Source organism: Amphiprion ocellaris, chromosome 3, assembly GCF_022539595.1.
Source record: "Amphiprion ocellaris isolate individual 3 ecotype Okinawa chromosome 3, ASM2253959v1, whole genome shotgun sequence".
Classification (NCBI taxonomy): Eukaryota; Metazoa; Chordata; class Actinopteri; family Pomacentridae; genus Amphiprion; species Amphiprion ocellaris.
The window spans coordinates 3,944,086-3,962,039 of NC_072768.1; the positions used below are offsets into that span (position 1 = coordinate 3,944,086).

A 17,954-nucleotide genomic window follows, 5' to 3' on the forward strand; every position below is an offset into this window, starting at 1 on the left:
GACAAAAAACAACAAAAAAATGACAAAATATTACAAAAATGAGACACAAAATGACAAAAGAACAATGAACAATCTAGCATTTTACTTTAGGACAACTTTTCATAGTCTAGAAATTATTTCAAATTTTAAGTTTTACAAAAATTAACTTCTGCAGTTAATGTCTTCTCTGGAATTTTTCCACTTTGAGGGCCTGATTGGACCCTCTGGAGGGCCGCTTTTGGCCCGCGGGCCGCAGGTTTGACACCCCTGTTCTAGATGATTCCTCAGTGGGATGAGAGTGTGTCAGCTACTGTCTGCCATAAATACACTCCGCTCTCCGCTGGGTGAGAGTCAAATAGTGATATGACAGCAAGAGAGAGAAAGAGGGAGAGAGAGAACAAAAAATATCTAGTGAAGGGGACAACAAGCTGTGCACAAACAGCAGAGTGTCCAAGGACGTCCCCAGCAAAGACTGTGTTCATCTGGAGAGCAGTGAGGTGGGCAGTTCAAAATACTGATACTCTCATGTTTTAATGGATCAGGGAGGGAAGGGAAGGAGAGAATAGATCCGTCTGTTACATCCACATTAGCATTTAACTCCTCACACATCACAGCACCATACTTTCACTCTGTCAGCAGCTCTCACTCACTAATCAATCACACTGATGCAACACAGAGACTGAAAACAAGCAGTCAGGGTGAAGATGTGCATGTGAAGGCAAATCCTCCGTGAGCAAAGTCTACAATGTCCAGGAATAAAATAAATAAATAAATAAATAAATAAATAAATAAATAAATAAAAACTGGTTTGATTTCTTGCTTTGCCCACATCCCAGAAACGAGCCACTGTAAGGCTTATTTCACGGCTGAGAACGCAGCCCTTTTCCAGCCACTTATTGGGACTTAAAGTGAGCCTCAGAGGGTGCCATGATAACTATCTCCTCGCTGTTGCTTCCATCCAATGTACTAGTTGTGTGGAGACCCTGTCTGCTTTTACGCTGGCTGACAGAAGCAGGTCACTCAGTCAACTCTGTTGCCATAAATCCACTGCTGTGCTCAGAAACCTCACAACAAGCCCACAGCTTCACAGGCCACAGTGATTCAGGAATGACAGGGAGAAAAACACTCAGACCTGCACGATTTCAGGAACTAAAATATGTTTGTGTGGATGCATTTTTTTTTGAAAAAGAAGGTGATTACAGAGGTGATCAATGTGGGCTCAAAGTGTAATTAAGCTGCATGGGTTTAATTTTCCATCAGTGCGCAGTTCTAGGAGGCTACAGTGGAGCAGCAGCAGCAGACTGGTTGTGTTTCTGTGTCTATCGCTCCGACTACAGCAGCAACAACATCTGAGCCACTGAAAAAGGCCCGTTTTTAAGTGAAACGACTCCTGTCCTCCACCAACAATCAGGAGAAAACCGCAGACGGTGGCATGACGCCTGGACGGACACACCCCCTCCAGGCTGTGGCATCGAACCAGCGACTCTGACAAACAAACGGCGGCTGCGTTATTCTCAACACTGAACCTTCATCTCCTCTCCTGGTTACATTACCCCAACAAACGGGCCTGTAGCGAAGGTTTGTCCACCTCCGGCTCCCCCCCTTTTCAGTGCAGACTGACAGATGACTGCACAAATGACATCTTCATCACAGCTACACAAACACGGACACACACACTCACTCCTCCCCGCCTTCCAGACCCGCTCGGCGGCGGCGGCGGTGCGCTCCCGGCCCCACTCCCCTCCAGCCCCTCTCACCTTGCTTGACACATTTGAAGCGGACCGGGTCTTTGCAGTGTTTAATCACGGCCAGCACGTCCCGGGTGGTGAGCCCGGCCACTGGCATGTCGTTGACCTCCAGCAGCAGCTCATCCTGGGCCAGTTTGCCGCTCTGGATCAGTCCCTTCCCCTGCTTCACCTCGCCGAAGTAGGGGAACTGGCCGTTCTCCGCGCCCCCCTTCAGCTCGAACCCCAGCTCCCCTTCCTTCCCCCGGGTTATCACCGCTTCGTGGACTTTGTTGGTCCAGTGGTTTTTCTTCTTGAGGCTCTTCGACATCGTTAGGGCGAGTTGATCACCGCGGGCTAGCCCATACAAAAGCCTCCTACCGTCTCATCCCCGCCGTTGTGCGACCGGCTGCAGCTTCACGCCGCTCGGGGCTCCATCATCACCGGTGCACGCTAGGCGCAGTGTCCGCTCGGAGAGCCGCGCAGTCGGGCAGGGAGCTGCAGTACAGCGCGGCGGCGGCGGATGAAATAATTATTACTCTGTCAGACACACAGACGCAAGAGACAGATCCTGGCGGATGACCCGGATGTGAAGCCTGAAGGAGGGGAGAGATGAATGGTTCTGGTTCGGCGTAAAGGGATGGAGAGGAGGGGAAATAACACAGGAGGCGCTTCGCTCCTACTACAGTGCCAGGGGCGCTTCCTCAGGCTCTCTGTGATCACACAGCCGATGACATGCAGGACGAAGCACAGTTTACACGGCATCATATGGAAACTTCACCCTATATGCACGTTTCCGGAAAGAAAATTGATTTTAGACACACTTTTTTCCTGTTTATGGAAGTATTAGCATGCAAAACCTCACCAACAACATTCATATGCTGCCTTTATTTATATTTTTTCAAAGTAAAATGCACTGAGCTGTTTATGTACCCGAAAACATGGATACCTGGCATGAGGCCTTCAGGGTCCCTGAAGGCTGCAGGTTTACTCGCTTGTGATAATTTCTGTAAATTAATCACAACTTTGCTTGTTAACACCACATGGACACTTAGGTGCATTATAAACGGAATGATATAGAACATGTATGCACTCACATGCTGTCATGCATAACAAAACAACACACAACTCCTGCACAATCTACACTGCACTTTAGCTTCACAGTCTCTGCCTCATTATTTATGACTTCTTCTATCTCTTCAAGACTTTTTAAAATCATGTTTTATTGTTGTACAGCTTGGTGGATCAGTCACTTACTGCGCAAACTGCAAGAAAATGTGACAAATAAAATCTCCTGATATCAGCCTGAAGGCAACATTATTGTCTTGAGGACCAGTTCTGTTTATTTCAAGTATTTTTGAGCCTATGTAGGGCATTTTACTAAATATATTTTTGCTTAATACATGCATCCCTTCTGGAACAAAAAAAAACACATATTTATACCAAATGTCAACTTTTGGGAAAAATAAATATCTGACTTTCTATGAATATCGGCACATGGCAACTATGGGTAAATTAAGGGTTAAGCTCACGGTTGTGTAAGTAAGAAACAGAGTGGTCTAACCCACTTCCTGTAGTTTTTGAGAAAAATGGGTTCAAAGTTGTGAGCTTTCAAGAATGGTCTAACATTCCACTGTAACGCTATATTTGGGTTGTGGGTTAGACCACTTTGCCAATAAAATCTAGAACACAAAATATTGCAGAAATTATATAAAACTTAGTTTGGATCGCTTTGTTGGTTAAACTAAAAGAGGTTAATGTCAAATTTTGGTTACATTTGATCATTTAAGACTCTTAATTTTGCACTATATATGGGAATATTTTACTGCAATGAAAAAATACTAGGAAGTCGGCGAGGAAGGTACACAGTATCTTTCACCTCCAGAAACTCCTCTTGTGTGACTCTATTTTCCTGGATGTGTGTCACATCCGGTAGGTCTAAATCCATCCTCACACAGCAGCATCTCACAGGTTTACTGTATGAACATGTAGGCAGTAAAAACACCGAGCACGGCCTCATTTTGTGACCGTGTTCTCAGGTGAATTCACCCTCTTCACGTTGTTACATAATTTGCTGCAATGACATAAAAATCCAGGTCCAGCAGAAAAAAATGACTAATCCTTTTGTTGCCATTACTTTTTCATGGCCTGTGTGGCTTTCCCAAATGGGTGAAGTAAAGTGTCATTCAATATTTAAGGCGTAAGTCGAGAGCTGCTCCTCCAAATCTACCGAGGATGACGGTCCCTCTTACTGCCACTCTCCAGTTTGTGTGTGAATGTTTTAAGGGCAACTCTGTGCTTTTGTAACGTGAGCATGCTCCCAACAAAACAACACTACTGTACACAGCCTCCCTGAGGATCTGCAAGCACTAAATAATCCATGAAGAGCAGAGGATTCACTTTGACTGTCACTTTACTTACTTCAGCGTCTTGGCATTTAGGTCATGCTGTATGTTCGGGTTACAGCAAAAGCTTTTGACACTAATTCTAAGCAGATGATGATGCAGACTAGATTCATTTTAAAGTCGAACCAACACAGTGGAGAAAGAGTACTGGTATAATCCAGACAACTGGCTGGATTAGAAGATTATACGCCCAGAGGGCAAATGAATCCCTACTTTCATTTATTTGTTCCGCTGCTGGTGGATGTCAGAACTGCAGCGTCCGGAGGCCTGCAGCCTGGACTGAAACATGCTGAGGTCGAGGAAATCTGCAGGTTTTCACCCCAAAATCACCTCATTTAGAGTTAATAAATGAATAAATTAGCTCATAGTGAGTTCAAAGAGAACACAAATCTGGCACATTGTAGTTTTTTTTTGTTATTTTGTTACGTAAGTAGTTTTTTTCACAAATAGGATAAGTCATACGGTGAGTTTTTTGTACTGTGCTCATCTATCTATATCTGGATCAGACTATTTCACTATTTTGGACGTTTCTTTGTGAACAGAAGTGAGACAGAAGAAGAAAAAGAAAAGCCATCAGCTGTCGAAGCTTTGAGCTGCGGCATCTAAATTTGGAGTCACTTTCAGCGACTCGGTGCTACTTTAAGGTTTTCTCTTGACGGGATGCTGAAGTACAGCAGCAGCTCTCCACGTCCGGACACGGCTTCAGTGTGGCCTAACCCCATTGCAATTAACTGCATTTGGCTCGAGTGTCATTCTGAAGATGAAAAATCAAACAAGAAACCAGAATTTCAATAGTCTTACCTGTGAATGTGAACACCTAAAGCATCCTCCACGGCCTCCTTAGACTGTAAACATATTTGTGTTTGTGCACACTGGGTGGGGGAGGAAAAAGAAAGATAAAGATATTACTTTATATCATCATTATAGACAGAAAGTAATGAGCATCCTAAAGCAGACTGCCAACACCAGAAGGCAAAAATACAATAACACGAGGCAGTCTGTGCACTCAGAGGGGGATATTTCAATAGAGCTTATATGGATTTAGTTCACCGCCTCCCTCATTGACTCTCCTGCTTTGTGCGTTTGCTGTTAGGGAAGAAATGCACACTAAGTTGTTTTCGTTGCTCAGCAAAAGACTGGGGGAGAGTGGGGGTCACATTCACACACAGACAGACTCCTCCTGTCTTTATCATCTTTATTTTATCTACAGATGTGCAAAAGAGCTGAGAAAAAGGCTGAGCTGCCATCTAACGTCTACTGAAGCTGCAACGGCGTTTGGAAGAGATTCTGAACTTAAAAATTAAAGTGGCATCTGTGAGAAACCCAGGGGTATGCAGGGCTGGAGCAGCAGTTAAAAATCAGCTTCACACACCCAAATGCAACACACACACAGAATAAGTTAATTAGACTGGATGGCTTGAGGGAATTGGCGAGTAAATCACGTTGGCTTTTTCTCCAAGCTCACTATGAGATTTAATTATGAAGAGAAACTTGTAATGGCAAAGCACACCTGTACAGAATCCAGACTGACTTTTAACCAATCCAGACAGTCTTCTAGACCCACTGGAGGAAACTAAAAAATCAGCAGATGATATTAGCTTCCACATATCTGCTGTGCTATCAGCTGACGGGTAATTGCAAAAGAGAACTGTCACTCCATATATATCTTGGCCACAAAAAAGCGAATTTAAACCTGCATTCATCAACTCAGAGACAATTTCCATGTGAATCTGTGGCTTCCATCTGCTTTACTGAGCTTCACATAGACTCACTGCTCACTGCTTGTTTAGTTGGCTGGTCTGCAGGTTTGTTGTTCACGCTGCTATCATTGCTTCATTTTTTACCACAGAAGCAGCTGTTTCCAATGAAGAGCCTCTAAAAATCTACTGCTTACAACCTGCTCAGCACCAAACAGCAGATAGATGCAGTTAGAGACGAGCTGGTGGACATAGTGGAGCACTGAGGAGCTAAAGAGACTGATATTTCCCTCAGGGGTGAGTGGAAACCGAAACTAGAAGCAAAATGAAAATGAAATGGTCTAACATTCTTTAACTGATCACAAAAATGCATAATAATGCTGCTCCATAAGTGCTGGATGTGAACACTGACAACGTGTTTCCTTACAATAGTGATGTAAAATGTAATGATATGCACACATTTAAGGTTTACAGCTCGTTGTGCTGCCTCATAGAGAAAACCTGGGGGGTAGATTTGTTTTCGTGCTGATACCACTATTACATCTAAAGGCTAATATATTTATCTGTGCTTAATTTGATAGTGGCAGCATTCATAATTAAACCAACAGGAGCTATTAAATGCAAGTATCATCAGGTTTATAGAAAAGGCTAATTGGCAACACCTGACCCTCGAAGCATTTTTATGAATTACTTTTGTTAAATTTATAAATCAATATGAATAGAATAGAATAGAAGCTTTTTATTGTCAATTTCTCTATATATCCAGGACATACAGAGGAACCAAAAAGACGATTCTCTCACACCTTTGCATTAGCTCCATACATTTAAAAAAGCATCAAAATATAATACAAATAAAATAAAATATATTAAAATCAACCTATGTTTTTTTGGCATGATTATTAGTTTAACAATTTTGCTTTAACATAGAGAATAGTGTGATTTTTTTTTAAAAGGTGGGGAAATTAAAAACAAAACAAGTGAAATGAAGAAAATAAATAAAAAAATGTCAATAAAAGAAGAAAAAAAAGTTTTTGTGTTTTGTGTATGTGTCACATGTCTAGAAATGCATGTTTCTTTAACATGCAATCAAAGTCAGTTACGTAATTTATTTATAAAATACATTTAAGATAACCGGAATTGAGCCGAAGTGCTGTACAGTTAAAATAGCAGGGATGAAATGCAATTAAACACAATATCGGAAAGACAAATATGAATAAAAGTAATAAGATACTAACACATTAGGAGTTGAAGTCAGGCTGTGAAGATCTACTTAATCAAAAGCACATTTAAAAGATGGGACTTCATAAATAATGTCTTTTTAATTTTGACATAAAAAGTTAAACTGTTGCAAAGATTAAAGGCAGAAATCCACAACTGTAATTTTATTTCAGGACTCCGTTATCTAATGTCAAAACAATCCATGTGACTCTAAAAACTCAACAGCTTTACAAACTAAGATGAAACTCTCCACAAGCCTCCAAAATAAGTTGGACTTCTACATGAGAGCTTTAATTATTCTTCATCTACTTCCTGAAAAGTTTGGTCAATAGAAAAGACAAAAACTCATATTTTCAGCTGAACTAAAGACAGACTTTGTGATTTTTCTGCTCACATGTTGTGTTGTTGTAAACTTCCTCTTTCAAATAAATAGCCTCCTAACCCCCTGGAAACCAGCGTTTGTCCTGTTTTTGTGTTGCTCCTCGGCGACTCTAGACAGCCGGGTCCTAATGTTTTTGAGCAACACACCATACTATGACGTTTTTACAATGATGGTTCTACTATGGAACCAGTTTGACATGTTCAGTCGTTCTTTGTGTGAAAACTCAGAGATTTCAGGTATCAGAAGGTGGTTTTCAGCTTTCTTTGTTAACTTTCTGCTTCAACTTTAAACTAAATTTACCTGACTAAGCCAGCCCTCTGGACTTCCAGGAAGCTGTGTTCCTATTGGCTGTCCAGGTGGCTGCTTGGTGTTATCAGGAACACCTGAGCAGCTTGGTGTTATCAGGAACACCTGAGCAGCTCAGTGTCTTCCTGCTTTGTTTAGCTGCAGACAAACATTTCCTCTGCTTCTGTTCACCACTGAACCGGGTTTGGCTCCATTGCTTTAGTCTGTTCTTTAGGCGTTGGCTTGCAGCTTCCAGCAGTAAAATCATCTTTAATGTGTTTCTTGGTGTGTTTCAGGGCTTTGTACTGGATAGTTGTCTTGGTAAATGTGGTTCTTTAGCCACAGTTGGCACATGGTGCTAATGTGTGCAGTGATTAGTGGATTTGGTGCAGGTGAGTTGTGTCTTTATCTTGGCTGTAGTGAGTCTTTAGAGGTTTCTGGTCAGACACATTCTGTATTCTTGTTTGTGAACCAGCGTTGGTTGTCCAGAAGGTAAGAGTTCCTGTCCTGATTCTCTGTTCTCAGAGGTTCTCTGGTAGGCTGTAGGAGACTTTAGCTTTTGGGTTGTGCTAGTTTGGTTTTTGTATGGTTTCATTTGGACGACTATCTTGAGGCCCCTCCATGTGGTTTAGTGAGGTTTTCTGGAACAGTTCTACAAAGCAACCTGCAGCAGAAGAGACTTTGAGAGTTTTTAGGAAGCTCTGGAGACCAGACTTTAGAGCAGCAGAAACATTTGTCAGCAGTTTGAGCAGGAGAAGGTGAGCTTCAGAGTAGAAATGAGATGGAAACCTTCTTGACCCATGTGGTGAGGTCCTGTACCAAGAGTTTGAGCAGGTTGTGAAGAGTCTGTAGTTCTTTGGTCTGAAAGCACAAGAAGAGTCGACTCATTAAAGGAGAAAACGGGAGATATTGTTGGTTCTTCTGTTGCTCTGCAGTTTCCAGTTTCCTTAGACTGAATATCAAGTTTATGTTAAATGATTTCCCATGTAAGCCCAAGAAGACTTCAATAAACTCCCCCCATCCCCTGGACACAACATATTGTATTACCATGTTAAATCTCTTTTTTTTTTTTTTTTTTAATGTTTTTGAGTTTTAATCATAATTTTAGCATAGTTTTATCTCTTTGCTTGTTTAGTTTTGTCATTTGTGTTAAAGTGCTAAACAAATAAAGTTGAATTGATAAAATGAATAATTGACTAACTCATGATTGTGACAACAGAAGTATTTTCATTGTGATTTAAGGGTTTGTTTCATTTTTAAGGTTGGGGTTAAAATCTTGACAGGAAAAAAAGATTAAAGAAATAAACTACATTTAAAAAAAGCAATTAAAAAAACATTTAATACAATAAAACTTTTAAAAAGCAAATTAAACATTAAATACAATTAAATTATATTAAACAGAGAAAATATTTAATTAAATAATTAAACAGAAGATACAAAACATGTAATTATGAAATTAAACAAAATTATTTAAACAAATATTAAATATTAAACATGAAATATTTTAGATAAACATTTATAAAATACAATTAAACAAGAATATTAAACATTTCAAAAATACAAAACATTTAATTAGATTATTAAACCTTTAAAAAGACAAAATATTTAATTAAAAGATTAAATGTTTAATAAGAAAATTAAATCTTAAAGACAAAAAAACTTTAAATAAGAATTAAACAGAAAATACAATGAAGCATTTAAAAAGAAAAATAAACATTAAAAGGTGGTAAAACATTTAAAAAGAAAAACCTTAAAGATTTAATCGAAAAATTAAACATTGGGAAAGAAAAGGAAATTTTTCAAACAAGCCAATAAAACATTTGAAAAAACAACAATTAAACATTAAAAAAGACAAAACATTTGGAAATCAGACATTAGTTTTGCTCTTTTCTCACCTTTTATTATTTTCTAAACATTTAAGAAGAATCAAACTAAAGACAAAACATTTGAAAAGATACCAGTTAGACTTTAGAAGATTAAATTAAACAGAAGAGACAATAAAACGATCAAAAAGAGCAAAAACAGATAAAGGTGTTAACGCATTTTCTAGTCTGAAACATCAAGTTGTTGCTTCAAACATTTCCTCTTTCTATGTTCTTGGTTTGATTGTGGACAGATTTACTAAGAACTCGTTTCAGAAAACTGCTTTCCAGATAAAGTCTACTAGTAGTTGAAGGCATTGATCAAACTAATGTTACCTTCTGATCTCCACAAACTTTACTGTTCAGTGAAGAGAATCAAAGTTTGTTCAGGATTTCTAAAAAACCCACAGGTGAAGGTCTGAGAAGAACCCAGATCGATGGTCTAAATGTGAAATCAAGACTCATGGTCACAAGTTTTAAGGCTTCTGTTAACCAGAAAGTTCAAACTAACAGAGAAGTACTGAGAAACTTTTAAAACTTCAGTCCTCAGACTGTCTGAAGGTTCAAACTAACAGAGAAGTACTCAAGAACCTTTAGGTTTTCAGTCCTCAGACTGTCTGAAGGTTCAAACTAACAGAGAACTACTCAAGAACTTTTAAGATTTCAGTCCTCAGAGTGTGGAAAGGTTCAAACTAACAGAGAACTACTGTGGGACTTTGAAAATTTCAGCCCTCAGACTGTGTGAAAGCTCAGGTCCTGAGGACTCGGGAGGTGTGGAGGCTTTGGAAAGTCTTGGAACTGAGGGTTCCACCCTCCAGCACAAAGGCTGAAGTCCAACCTCCTGAGAAAAACGGTCGAGTCGAGACTCGAGTTAAAAAAAAACTCGAAAACGACAAAAAATAGATGATAAATGCGCAAAAAAAAGAAGAATTAGTATCTGAGCGAGTAGCTCAGGGGGATAAGAAGAGGACTACCAAGTGGAAGGTCGCAGGTTCGAGACCCGCCACCTGGCAGTTTTCTTTCTTTGTCTTTGTCAGGATTTTGATAAAATTTAAGAAGTGTCTGGTCTTGAACCAGCGACCTGCAGCTCCATAGGCAAATCCTTAACTCACTGAGCTACAGATCAGATACAAAGAAATAAATTCGTCGTCCCTTTGGCATCGTAGTTCCTGAAGTGACCACATGGGTGGAGCCAAGGCGGAGTCTGGGTGGAGTCAGGGCGGAGAGTAGGCGGGGAGGTGGGTGGCGGCCTCCCCCCTCTACTCCCCCACCTCCCCTCACCACCCACCACACCTTCCCCCGCCTGACGAGTTCTTCGAGTCTCCACGAGTTCATCGAGTCTCGACAGGTTTTCCCGAGTTTCTGGAGTTTCCACCAGGTCGTAGGCAGAAGAAGTTGTCATGAAGAGGTGTTGAAGTCGGCCAGGATGGACTGACTTTTTACAGCGACTAGAAGGAAGACTACTAGAAGAGCAGGTCTTTAACCAGCATCCATAAAATCCATGGAGTCGCTCCACAGAAATGAAGGGACGGTCAACTTTTATCAACGTCCATCCAGACGTTCAACTTGATATCTTGGAGATTTTTAGCACCACAAACCTTTAGTATCACACTTTATTATCATTTATTAGGACTTTAATGGAATCCACCAGCAAATTTAGTTTTTGTTGACAAACTTTATTCTTGTCGTCGTGGGACTGCAGTATTTAAAACTGTTCCTTTTATTTGACCTCATGTTTATTAGTTTTAGTGGAGAAAGTTATTTTAATTGTCCGTTAGTCTCTTAAAAACCAAATAATAAATTGGATTAGTCAAGAGGTTTAAATTTCTTACTTTGTCATATTTTAAATATGACAAAAAAATATAAAAATAAAGCGTCGAGACAATTTGACCTGTAATTGGCGTTATATAAATAAAATTGAATTAAAATTGTATGTATCTTGTAATGTTGGAGTAATTCAGCCATATATAGTGGAAAACACATTTTCTTTGTCCATTAATCTGTTGATTGTTTTCTCCACTAATTCATTTCTTGTTTTGGTTTAGAAAATGTCAAACCCAAATATATTCAGTTTACTGTCATAAAAACCAAAAAGTTTTACATTCATGATGCAGGAATCAGGCAGTTTTTCACTTTTTATCTTAGTTTAGTCAGAAAGATAGTTGATAATGTGTGAATTGTTGCAGCTTGTGAGCCGTAAAAGGTTTTAATCTTTGGGGCCGAGTGTCAGAAAACATTTAGAAACCAACATCAACAAAACACTCAAAGATCTGAACATTATTAAAGGGAAATCCAACTTTTGCATGACAATGTCTAATTAAAGGACATTTATTTCCAACGTAAATGTGTGATATTCATCCTCTGGAGCTTTCTCTTCACATCGTCTTCCACCTGGACTGGTTTGGTCGGGAGCATGTGCAACAAACATTTGAAAAACTGCACTTTAACATCAATGAATGACACTGAAGTTTAATCTCTACATAAATGAGACTGAGTCTGGATGTGTTGCTCTGTCATTAACTCCTAAGTTTAGGGAAAGTTCAAACAAAAGAGGACAGTTCAGATAAGACTTGAGAATGAGCTTATTCTGAACAAACATCTCAGACTTTCTGAGCTTCAGCACCTCTAGCAAGATATTTTAACAACAAGCAACTCAAGAGATCCACAAGTTGGAGAGAGTTAGCTTTAGCTGAGCCAAAGAACATGTGGGACGCTAACCTAGCAAACATTTCAGACTTTTCTCTGTGAATTCTGAGAAATAATTTACTACTTAATGACAGACAGAGCTACACATCTTAACTCAGTTTCATTAAAACAGACTCTAATTCAGTGTCATCCATCCATGTTAAAGTGCAGTTACCCAAAATGTTTGTTGCATGAGCTCCAACAAAACCTGTCCAGGTAGAAGGCCACTTTGACAAACAGGAAGTGGATGATTCCAAGCAGGTTTATAGAAGGAGAAACCGGACTGTACTAAGTGTGGTCCAGTATAGAGGGGTGTTTTGTGGGTTTTTAAGGCTGATAATGATTATTAGTGAGACATTTGGAGTAGATATTCATTTGCAGTAAATGAAAGTATTTAAAATCTTGGAGTTAAACTTAGAACAACACAAACTCTAACAGAAAACTTTGTTGACATGTTTTTGTTTTGTTTACAGATGTTAAGTTAAAGGAGTTTTATTCGTGACGTATAACCAATCAAATCACTCCAGAAGACAGAGCGACCACAGGTAGATAAAGGTTCATAGCCAAAGTAGCGCCATTTTAAAATTTATTTATTACCGTAAATCAGTAAAAAATAAAATACTGATAATCAGTAAATCAGTCAGCCCACAATTACTACAATTCTACAGTGGATGTGTCTTTTATACAGTATATGATGTATACACTATGTTTGTTTCTTCCTCTGTTGTTTTCTGGATTGTACTCAGCTGCATGCCTTCGTCCACCCGGCCTCCGTTGACTCGTCCCGCCTGCCGTCTCTGGAGCTGAAGCTGGATTGGAACAGACCAAAGTACAGTCCAATCACGATGCCAGCTGCCTCTCAAAAGGCTCCTTCATCTGGCAGGTGGCGCCACTTCTTCTGAGGGGAAGCTGAGCTGGCCCAGCAGAACTTTGGAGATGTGTTCCAGTGGTTGGTGGATGTGTGGGGAGATAGAGAGGGACCTTTGAATTGTTCAGAAAGGAAAACAGGGAACCCATTGGTAGTTTTAGTTTAGGATGCTACTGCGGTGTGTTTTGGGGTTTTAAGAGGTGAACAGGAAGAGTTTTTTTTTCGTATTGATTATCTTTTACTTTGTTCCTGGTTGGAATGTCCATCAATGTCAACAAGAAGTTCACTTTTAGTTCTGTTTATTTATTTTTATTTTACTAACACCCGTTTGTTTTTAACCTCACATGTTGTGTTGTTGTAAACTTACTCTTTCAAATAAATACTCGTCTAACCCTCTGGAAACCAGCATTTGACTGTTTTTGTGTTGCTCCTCACCTACTGACAGCTGTGGACTAAAGGCTAAACTATGACGTTTTAGAATGACACGCTATACTATAGGCTTTTTTAATTGACATATTACTATGACATTTTTTTGTTTCAGTTTTTTTGTTGTTTTTTAGCAACATATAAGAATTTGAACAGTTTTAAAAATGATTATACTTTTACTTGTGCAATGAAATATTATTCTATGGCATTTTTACATGACATATTATACTCTGATGTGTTCTTGAATAACATACTATTTTGACAATATACTGCACTATGACATTTTTTGAACCACATCATACATGACAATTTTAGGCAACATCCTATCATTTTGCGCTTTTTGAACCACATAATAATCTATGGGGTTTTTTTGCCGACATGCTATACTATGAACTACAGGCCATACTATGTTATTCTTGAAAAGTATACTATACTTTGACATTTTCTGAACTACATCCTATACTATGGCGTTATACACAGAGTGCTTTGGTTACATGTTGACTTATAATCTAGATTGTTTTCTGTTTTGTTTTTTGACTGGGATTACCACAGACCTGACTGTGAACACCGTCGACACCCACCTCAGGGAGATGCTGTCTAAGATCTCAAGGCTGCTTGGTCGTGGTCTTTCTGGCACGTACTCTTCCAAGATGAGCCGGGAAGTTAAACACTGATGGAATGACACCAGGTCTAAGCCGACAAACCTGGCCAGCCCTGTCAAACTCACAGGTTTAAAATGATCACTGCAGAGCACCCACTCATCATTTGCAGCAAACACCTCTCTCCTCAGAGCTACTTCCTACTTCCTCCTCAGCCCATAGCCTCTGGGAAACCTACATGGAGTAAAAAAAAGTAGACAGAGAAGTAAATAAGTCTGTACACAACATATTTAAAAAGAAATCATGCTAATAAATTAAGTACAATGAACCAAATTAACCAATATACTGGAGACCAGAGCTATTTAATTTGATAAGTATAACCTTGTTTAGTAACATTTCAATTATTTGAGAGCAGTCCAAAAGAACTGCCTGTAATCCCAATCATACAATCAGTTTGGAGGAAGACCATAGATGGTAATCTGGATATATATGAGTTAGGCTTTTTAACTACTATTAGTAGTATTGGTGGTAGTAATAGTAATGCGACTACTACTAGTAGTAGTGGTAGTACACAAACTACTGCTGCTGATACTGGCACTGCTACTACAAATTATAATATTATTACAAATGCTGATACTACCTCTATGACTCTAACAGCTATTTTATACTACTACTGCTGCTTGTACTTTTAGTATTACTACTACTGCTTGTACAACTATACTACAGCTACTATTAATTGTCTGGTATTTGGTTGTCAAGCTGCTAGCTCGCCTTAGCGTTTTGCTAGTGGCTAACTACTTAGCTCTCATAGACTGAAAGCTCTCAACAAGATTTAATATTTAAAAAAGAGCCAAAAACTATTCTTACCTATGAAGAGTCATTCCAGGTTTACTTGTCTCAATCTTACGACGCAGTGTGCAATTGTATGCAGCACAGTGAGACGGCATACTTGTTGTATCCTTTTCCACGCCGTCTACATCAACTGAATGCACTGAAACTTTTCCCCCACTAGCTTAGCCTCGCCGCAGGCACACAGCTCAAAGGGGCGTGTCCTATCTACTGATTCATGTCTATGGGTATGACTATCCACCCGGGACAGAAAGCCCCACCCAGAGCCATTTGATTGACAGCTCAGTCAACCAATTAAAAGCAAAGGCTTTTGTCTTTGCTTTTACTTGGTGTACTGAGGAATGACAAAATGAAAAAGCAAACGCAAAACGGAAAAGACAAGGATAAAATGGAAAAATAAAAGGAAAAAAAGCGAAAAGGGAAAAGCAAAGACAAAATTTTCCTTTTTATTTATTTATTTGTTTGTTTGTTTGTTTATTTACTTATTTATTTCTCTTTATATTTCCACATTTATTTATTTATTTATTTATATTTTATTGTGGCACTCCTGCGACTCCATAAATAACAAGTTGTATCTGTGTCCCAGAAATCACTTTCAACTAAGTTCCCCATTACAACAACACCTCTCAAGGAAGTGTATTAATTCCAGATCACATGACCTGCTCCACATGATGTCATTTCCTCCTGAAGAAAAGACTGGCCAGACTCCAAGGCTTTCTGAGTTATTTAACCCTCCTGTTGTCCTCATTTATGGGCACCAAAAAATATTGTTTCCTTGTCTGAAAAAAAATCCAAAAATTCAACAAAAAAAAATCCCCCAAATTTCTGAAAATTTGCAAAATCTTCAGGAAGAAAATTCCAATAACTCCTTACAAGTTTCCCTTAAAGTTTTTTTTTTTTTTTAAATCCCCAAAATTTGGCAAGAAAATTCTTGTAAATATTTTCAAAAAATTAGTAAAAATCTTCCAAAAAATCCTAAAAATATCTAAAGTAATTATATGTATATCAGTAAAACTTCTAATATTCTCTTAAGAACATTTTTAACATTTCTTTTTTTTCCCGCCAAAAAATGTTCAAAGATTTCCCAAAAATGTTGAAAATGTGGACATCAGAAGTTTCACTGTGAAAATATATTTATTTTTTTCCACATTTTCAAACTTTAAAATGGATCAGTTTTGACCCTCAGGACGACACGAGGGTTAATATAAAGTAGTGTGTGATTCACGTGTGGATTTATGGCATGTCAACAGGTTTACTACAATATCTTTATAAATAACTTTCAATTTCAATTTTGCTCAACTGCCATATGGTGTTTGGTTATAGGCGGCCATGTTGATTTTAGGCCTGAAAACAGCAAAAATGTCAACTATGTTACAAAAAGTCCCGCAATTATATATTGACCTTTATCTAACTGTCAGCAAGGAAGTGTAGTTCCCAAAATACTGACCTATTCCTGTAACAAATCATAAAAATGTAATATATGTAACATGTACATGATGAAATATGCTACATGTTTTAGTTTAAACAGTAAGTATACATGTTTTTAAAATTCTCAAACATCAATTTGAGTCCAATCCACTTGGTTACTGCCTTCTATCTACATGGACACTTTACTGAAAGTTAAAAACTTATTCAGTATCTCATATAATTCCAGTTTTCTCTTTTCTTTTAGGCATCAAAAACCAGCTGAATCAAACTGCAGATCAAACATGAGCTGGTCATTACTCTCACAGTTATTAGTGAGTTTCTTTAGACCAGATGTCTGGCTTGGATTCCTTCAGCTTTGACTCTGTGGTCAGCTGCAGCTGCACTGATGTGCTGTTTGATCAGAAGCCTCATCATCATCATCATCATCATCATCATCATCATCATCCTCTTTCTTCTTTCTCACTCTTTCCTCAAGCATACCTTCAATCTGAAGGAGCCTCACATTCACACTGTTTGATCTCCCAGGGAAGGCTTTAGGGATTAGATAAATGACTCTGCAATTAGCTTTTAAATCACACAATGCCTCCCAAAAATAGTGTCCTCTCAGCTAATGCCTAATCATTGTGCCTGAGCGGCGACGGCTTTGCTAAGTCTGTGAGACAGGAGTCAGCCTTGGCACTGCTGTGACCCATTTGTAGGATGATGTCTGCCATCATCTTGATGTCTGTAGAATATATAAAAAATTTTAAAAAAGGCTGGAATATGACAGTTGTTCTGATAATCCCATCACTATCTCTAAACTAATTCCTTTCAGAGCTCGTGAATGCTGGAAAGGATTCTGGGCCTCATTTCTTGCTTTAAATCACCACAGCTTGGTGGAAAATCACTTTCTCATTCCAGTTCAAGATTAATTAGTGCTAATCTTGGGGCCTCTCCAATGGAGACTTTATATGAAAGGCCAATACATCTTTGTCAGAGACAATCTATGTTAATTATATTAAAACTGGTGATTAGATTTTCCTCAGTTGTCTCCTTTATAACCATCAAGCTGCCATCAGTCTTGGTCGTTACATGCAGCTGTTGTGTCCACTAGAGGGAACTATTTACTGCTGAACAGTGCTCACAAAAAAAACTCTTCTTTAGTAGTTAGTTTTATGATGCATAATAAGATTTTTTATTTAAATAAATGGACTTATCAGTGACTTCTTGGTTGACTGGACAAATAACTAGATTCCTTGTAGCCACAGATTTTCTGCTGATCATCACCAAAACCTTATCCAGAGATCTGAAATGAAGCTTCTTTCTGTAGCTTTGAACCAAAATGGCAAATTTCTGAGATTTGTCTGTTTTGTGGGTTTTAAGGGTTGTTGAAACAATGGCAGCAGTAATTTGAACACTGACAATAGCAGTTATTTATCACAGCTTTTATAACAATAATAGCCCCTATCTTATTTAACCCTCCTGTTGTCTTCATTTACAGGCACCAAAAAATATTGTTTCCTTGTCTGAAAAAAAAATCCAAAAAATCAGTAAAAAATTCACCAAAT

General features: G+C 38.7%; 1 protein-coding gene and 1 long non-coding RNA gene across 9 annotated transcripts in view; both read right to left on the minus strand.

The window, feature by feature from the left end:
• LOC111583624 (membrane-associated guanylate kinase, WW and PDZ domain-containing protein 2-like) overlaps positions 1 to 2,315 on the minus strand; it is a 108,155-nt gene extending 105,840 nt beyond the window's left edge. For 5 of the 8 annotated variants that reach the window (XM_055008978.1, XM_055008973.1, XM_035958434.2 and 2 more), the window contains exon 1: positions 1,737 to 2,314. In XM_055008978.1, the coding sequence (XP_054864953.1) occupies positions 1,737 to 2,034 (298 nt within the window). In that variant the 5' untranslated portion in view covers positions 2,035 to 2,314. Of the gene's footprint in view, positions 1 to 1,736 lie in introns of all 8 variants that reach the window. The other 3 variants (XM_035958432.2, XM_023292803.3, XM_055008977.1) reach the window with 1 other exon arrangement.
• A 10,491-nt stretch (positions 2,316 to 12,806) lies between these two features.
• Positions 12,807 to 15,185, minus strand: LOC129348597 (uncharacterized). The gene is made up of 3 exons (XR_008601194.1): positions 14,998 to 15,185; positions 14,113 to 14,364; positions 12,807 to 13,218 (listed from the first exon to the last, which is right to left on the minus strand). It is a non-coding gene; the product is annotated as an uncharacterized LOC129348597 (long non-coding RNA).
• Positions 15,186 to 17,954: the final 2,769 nt, after the last annotated feature.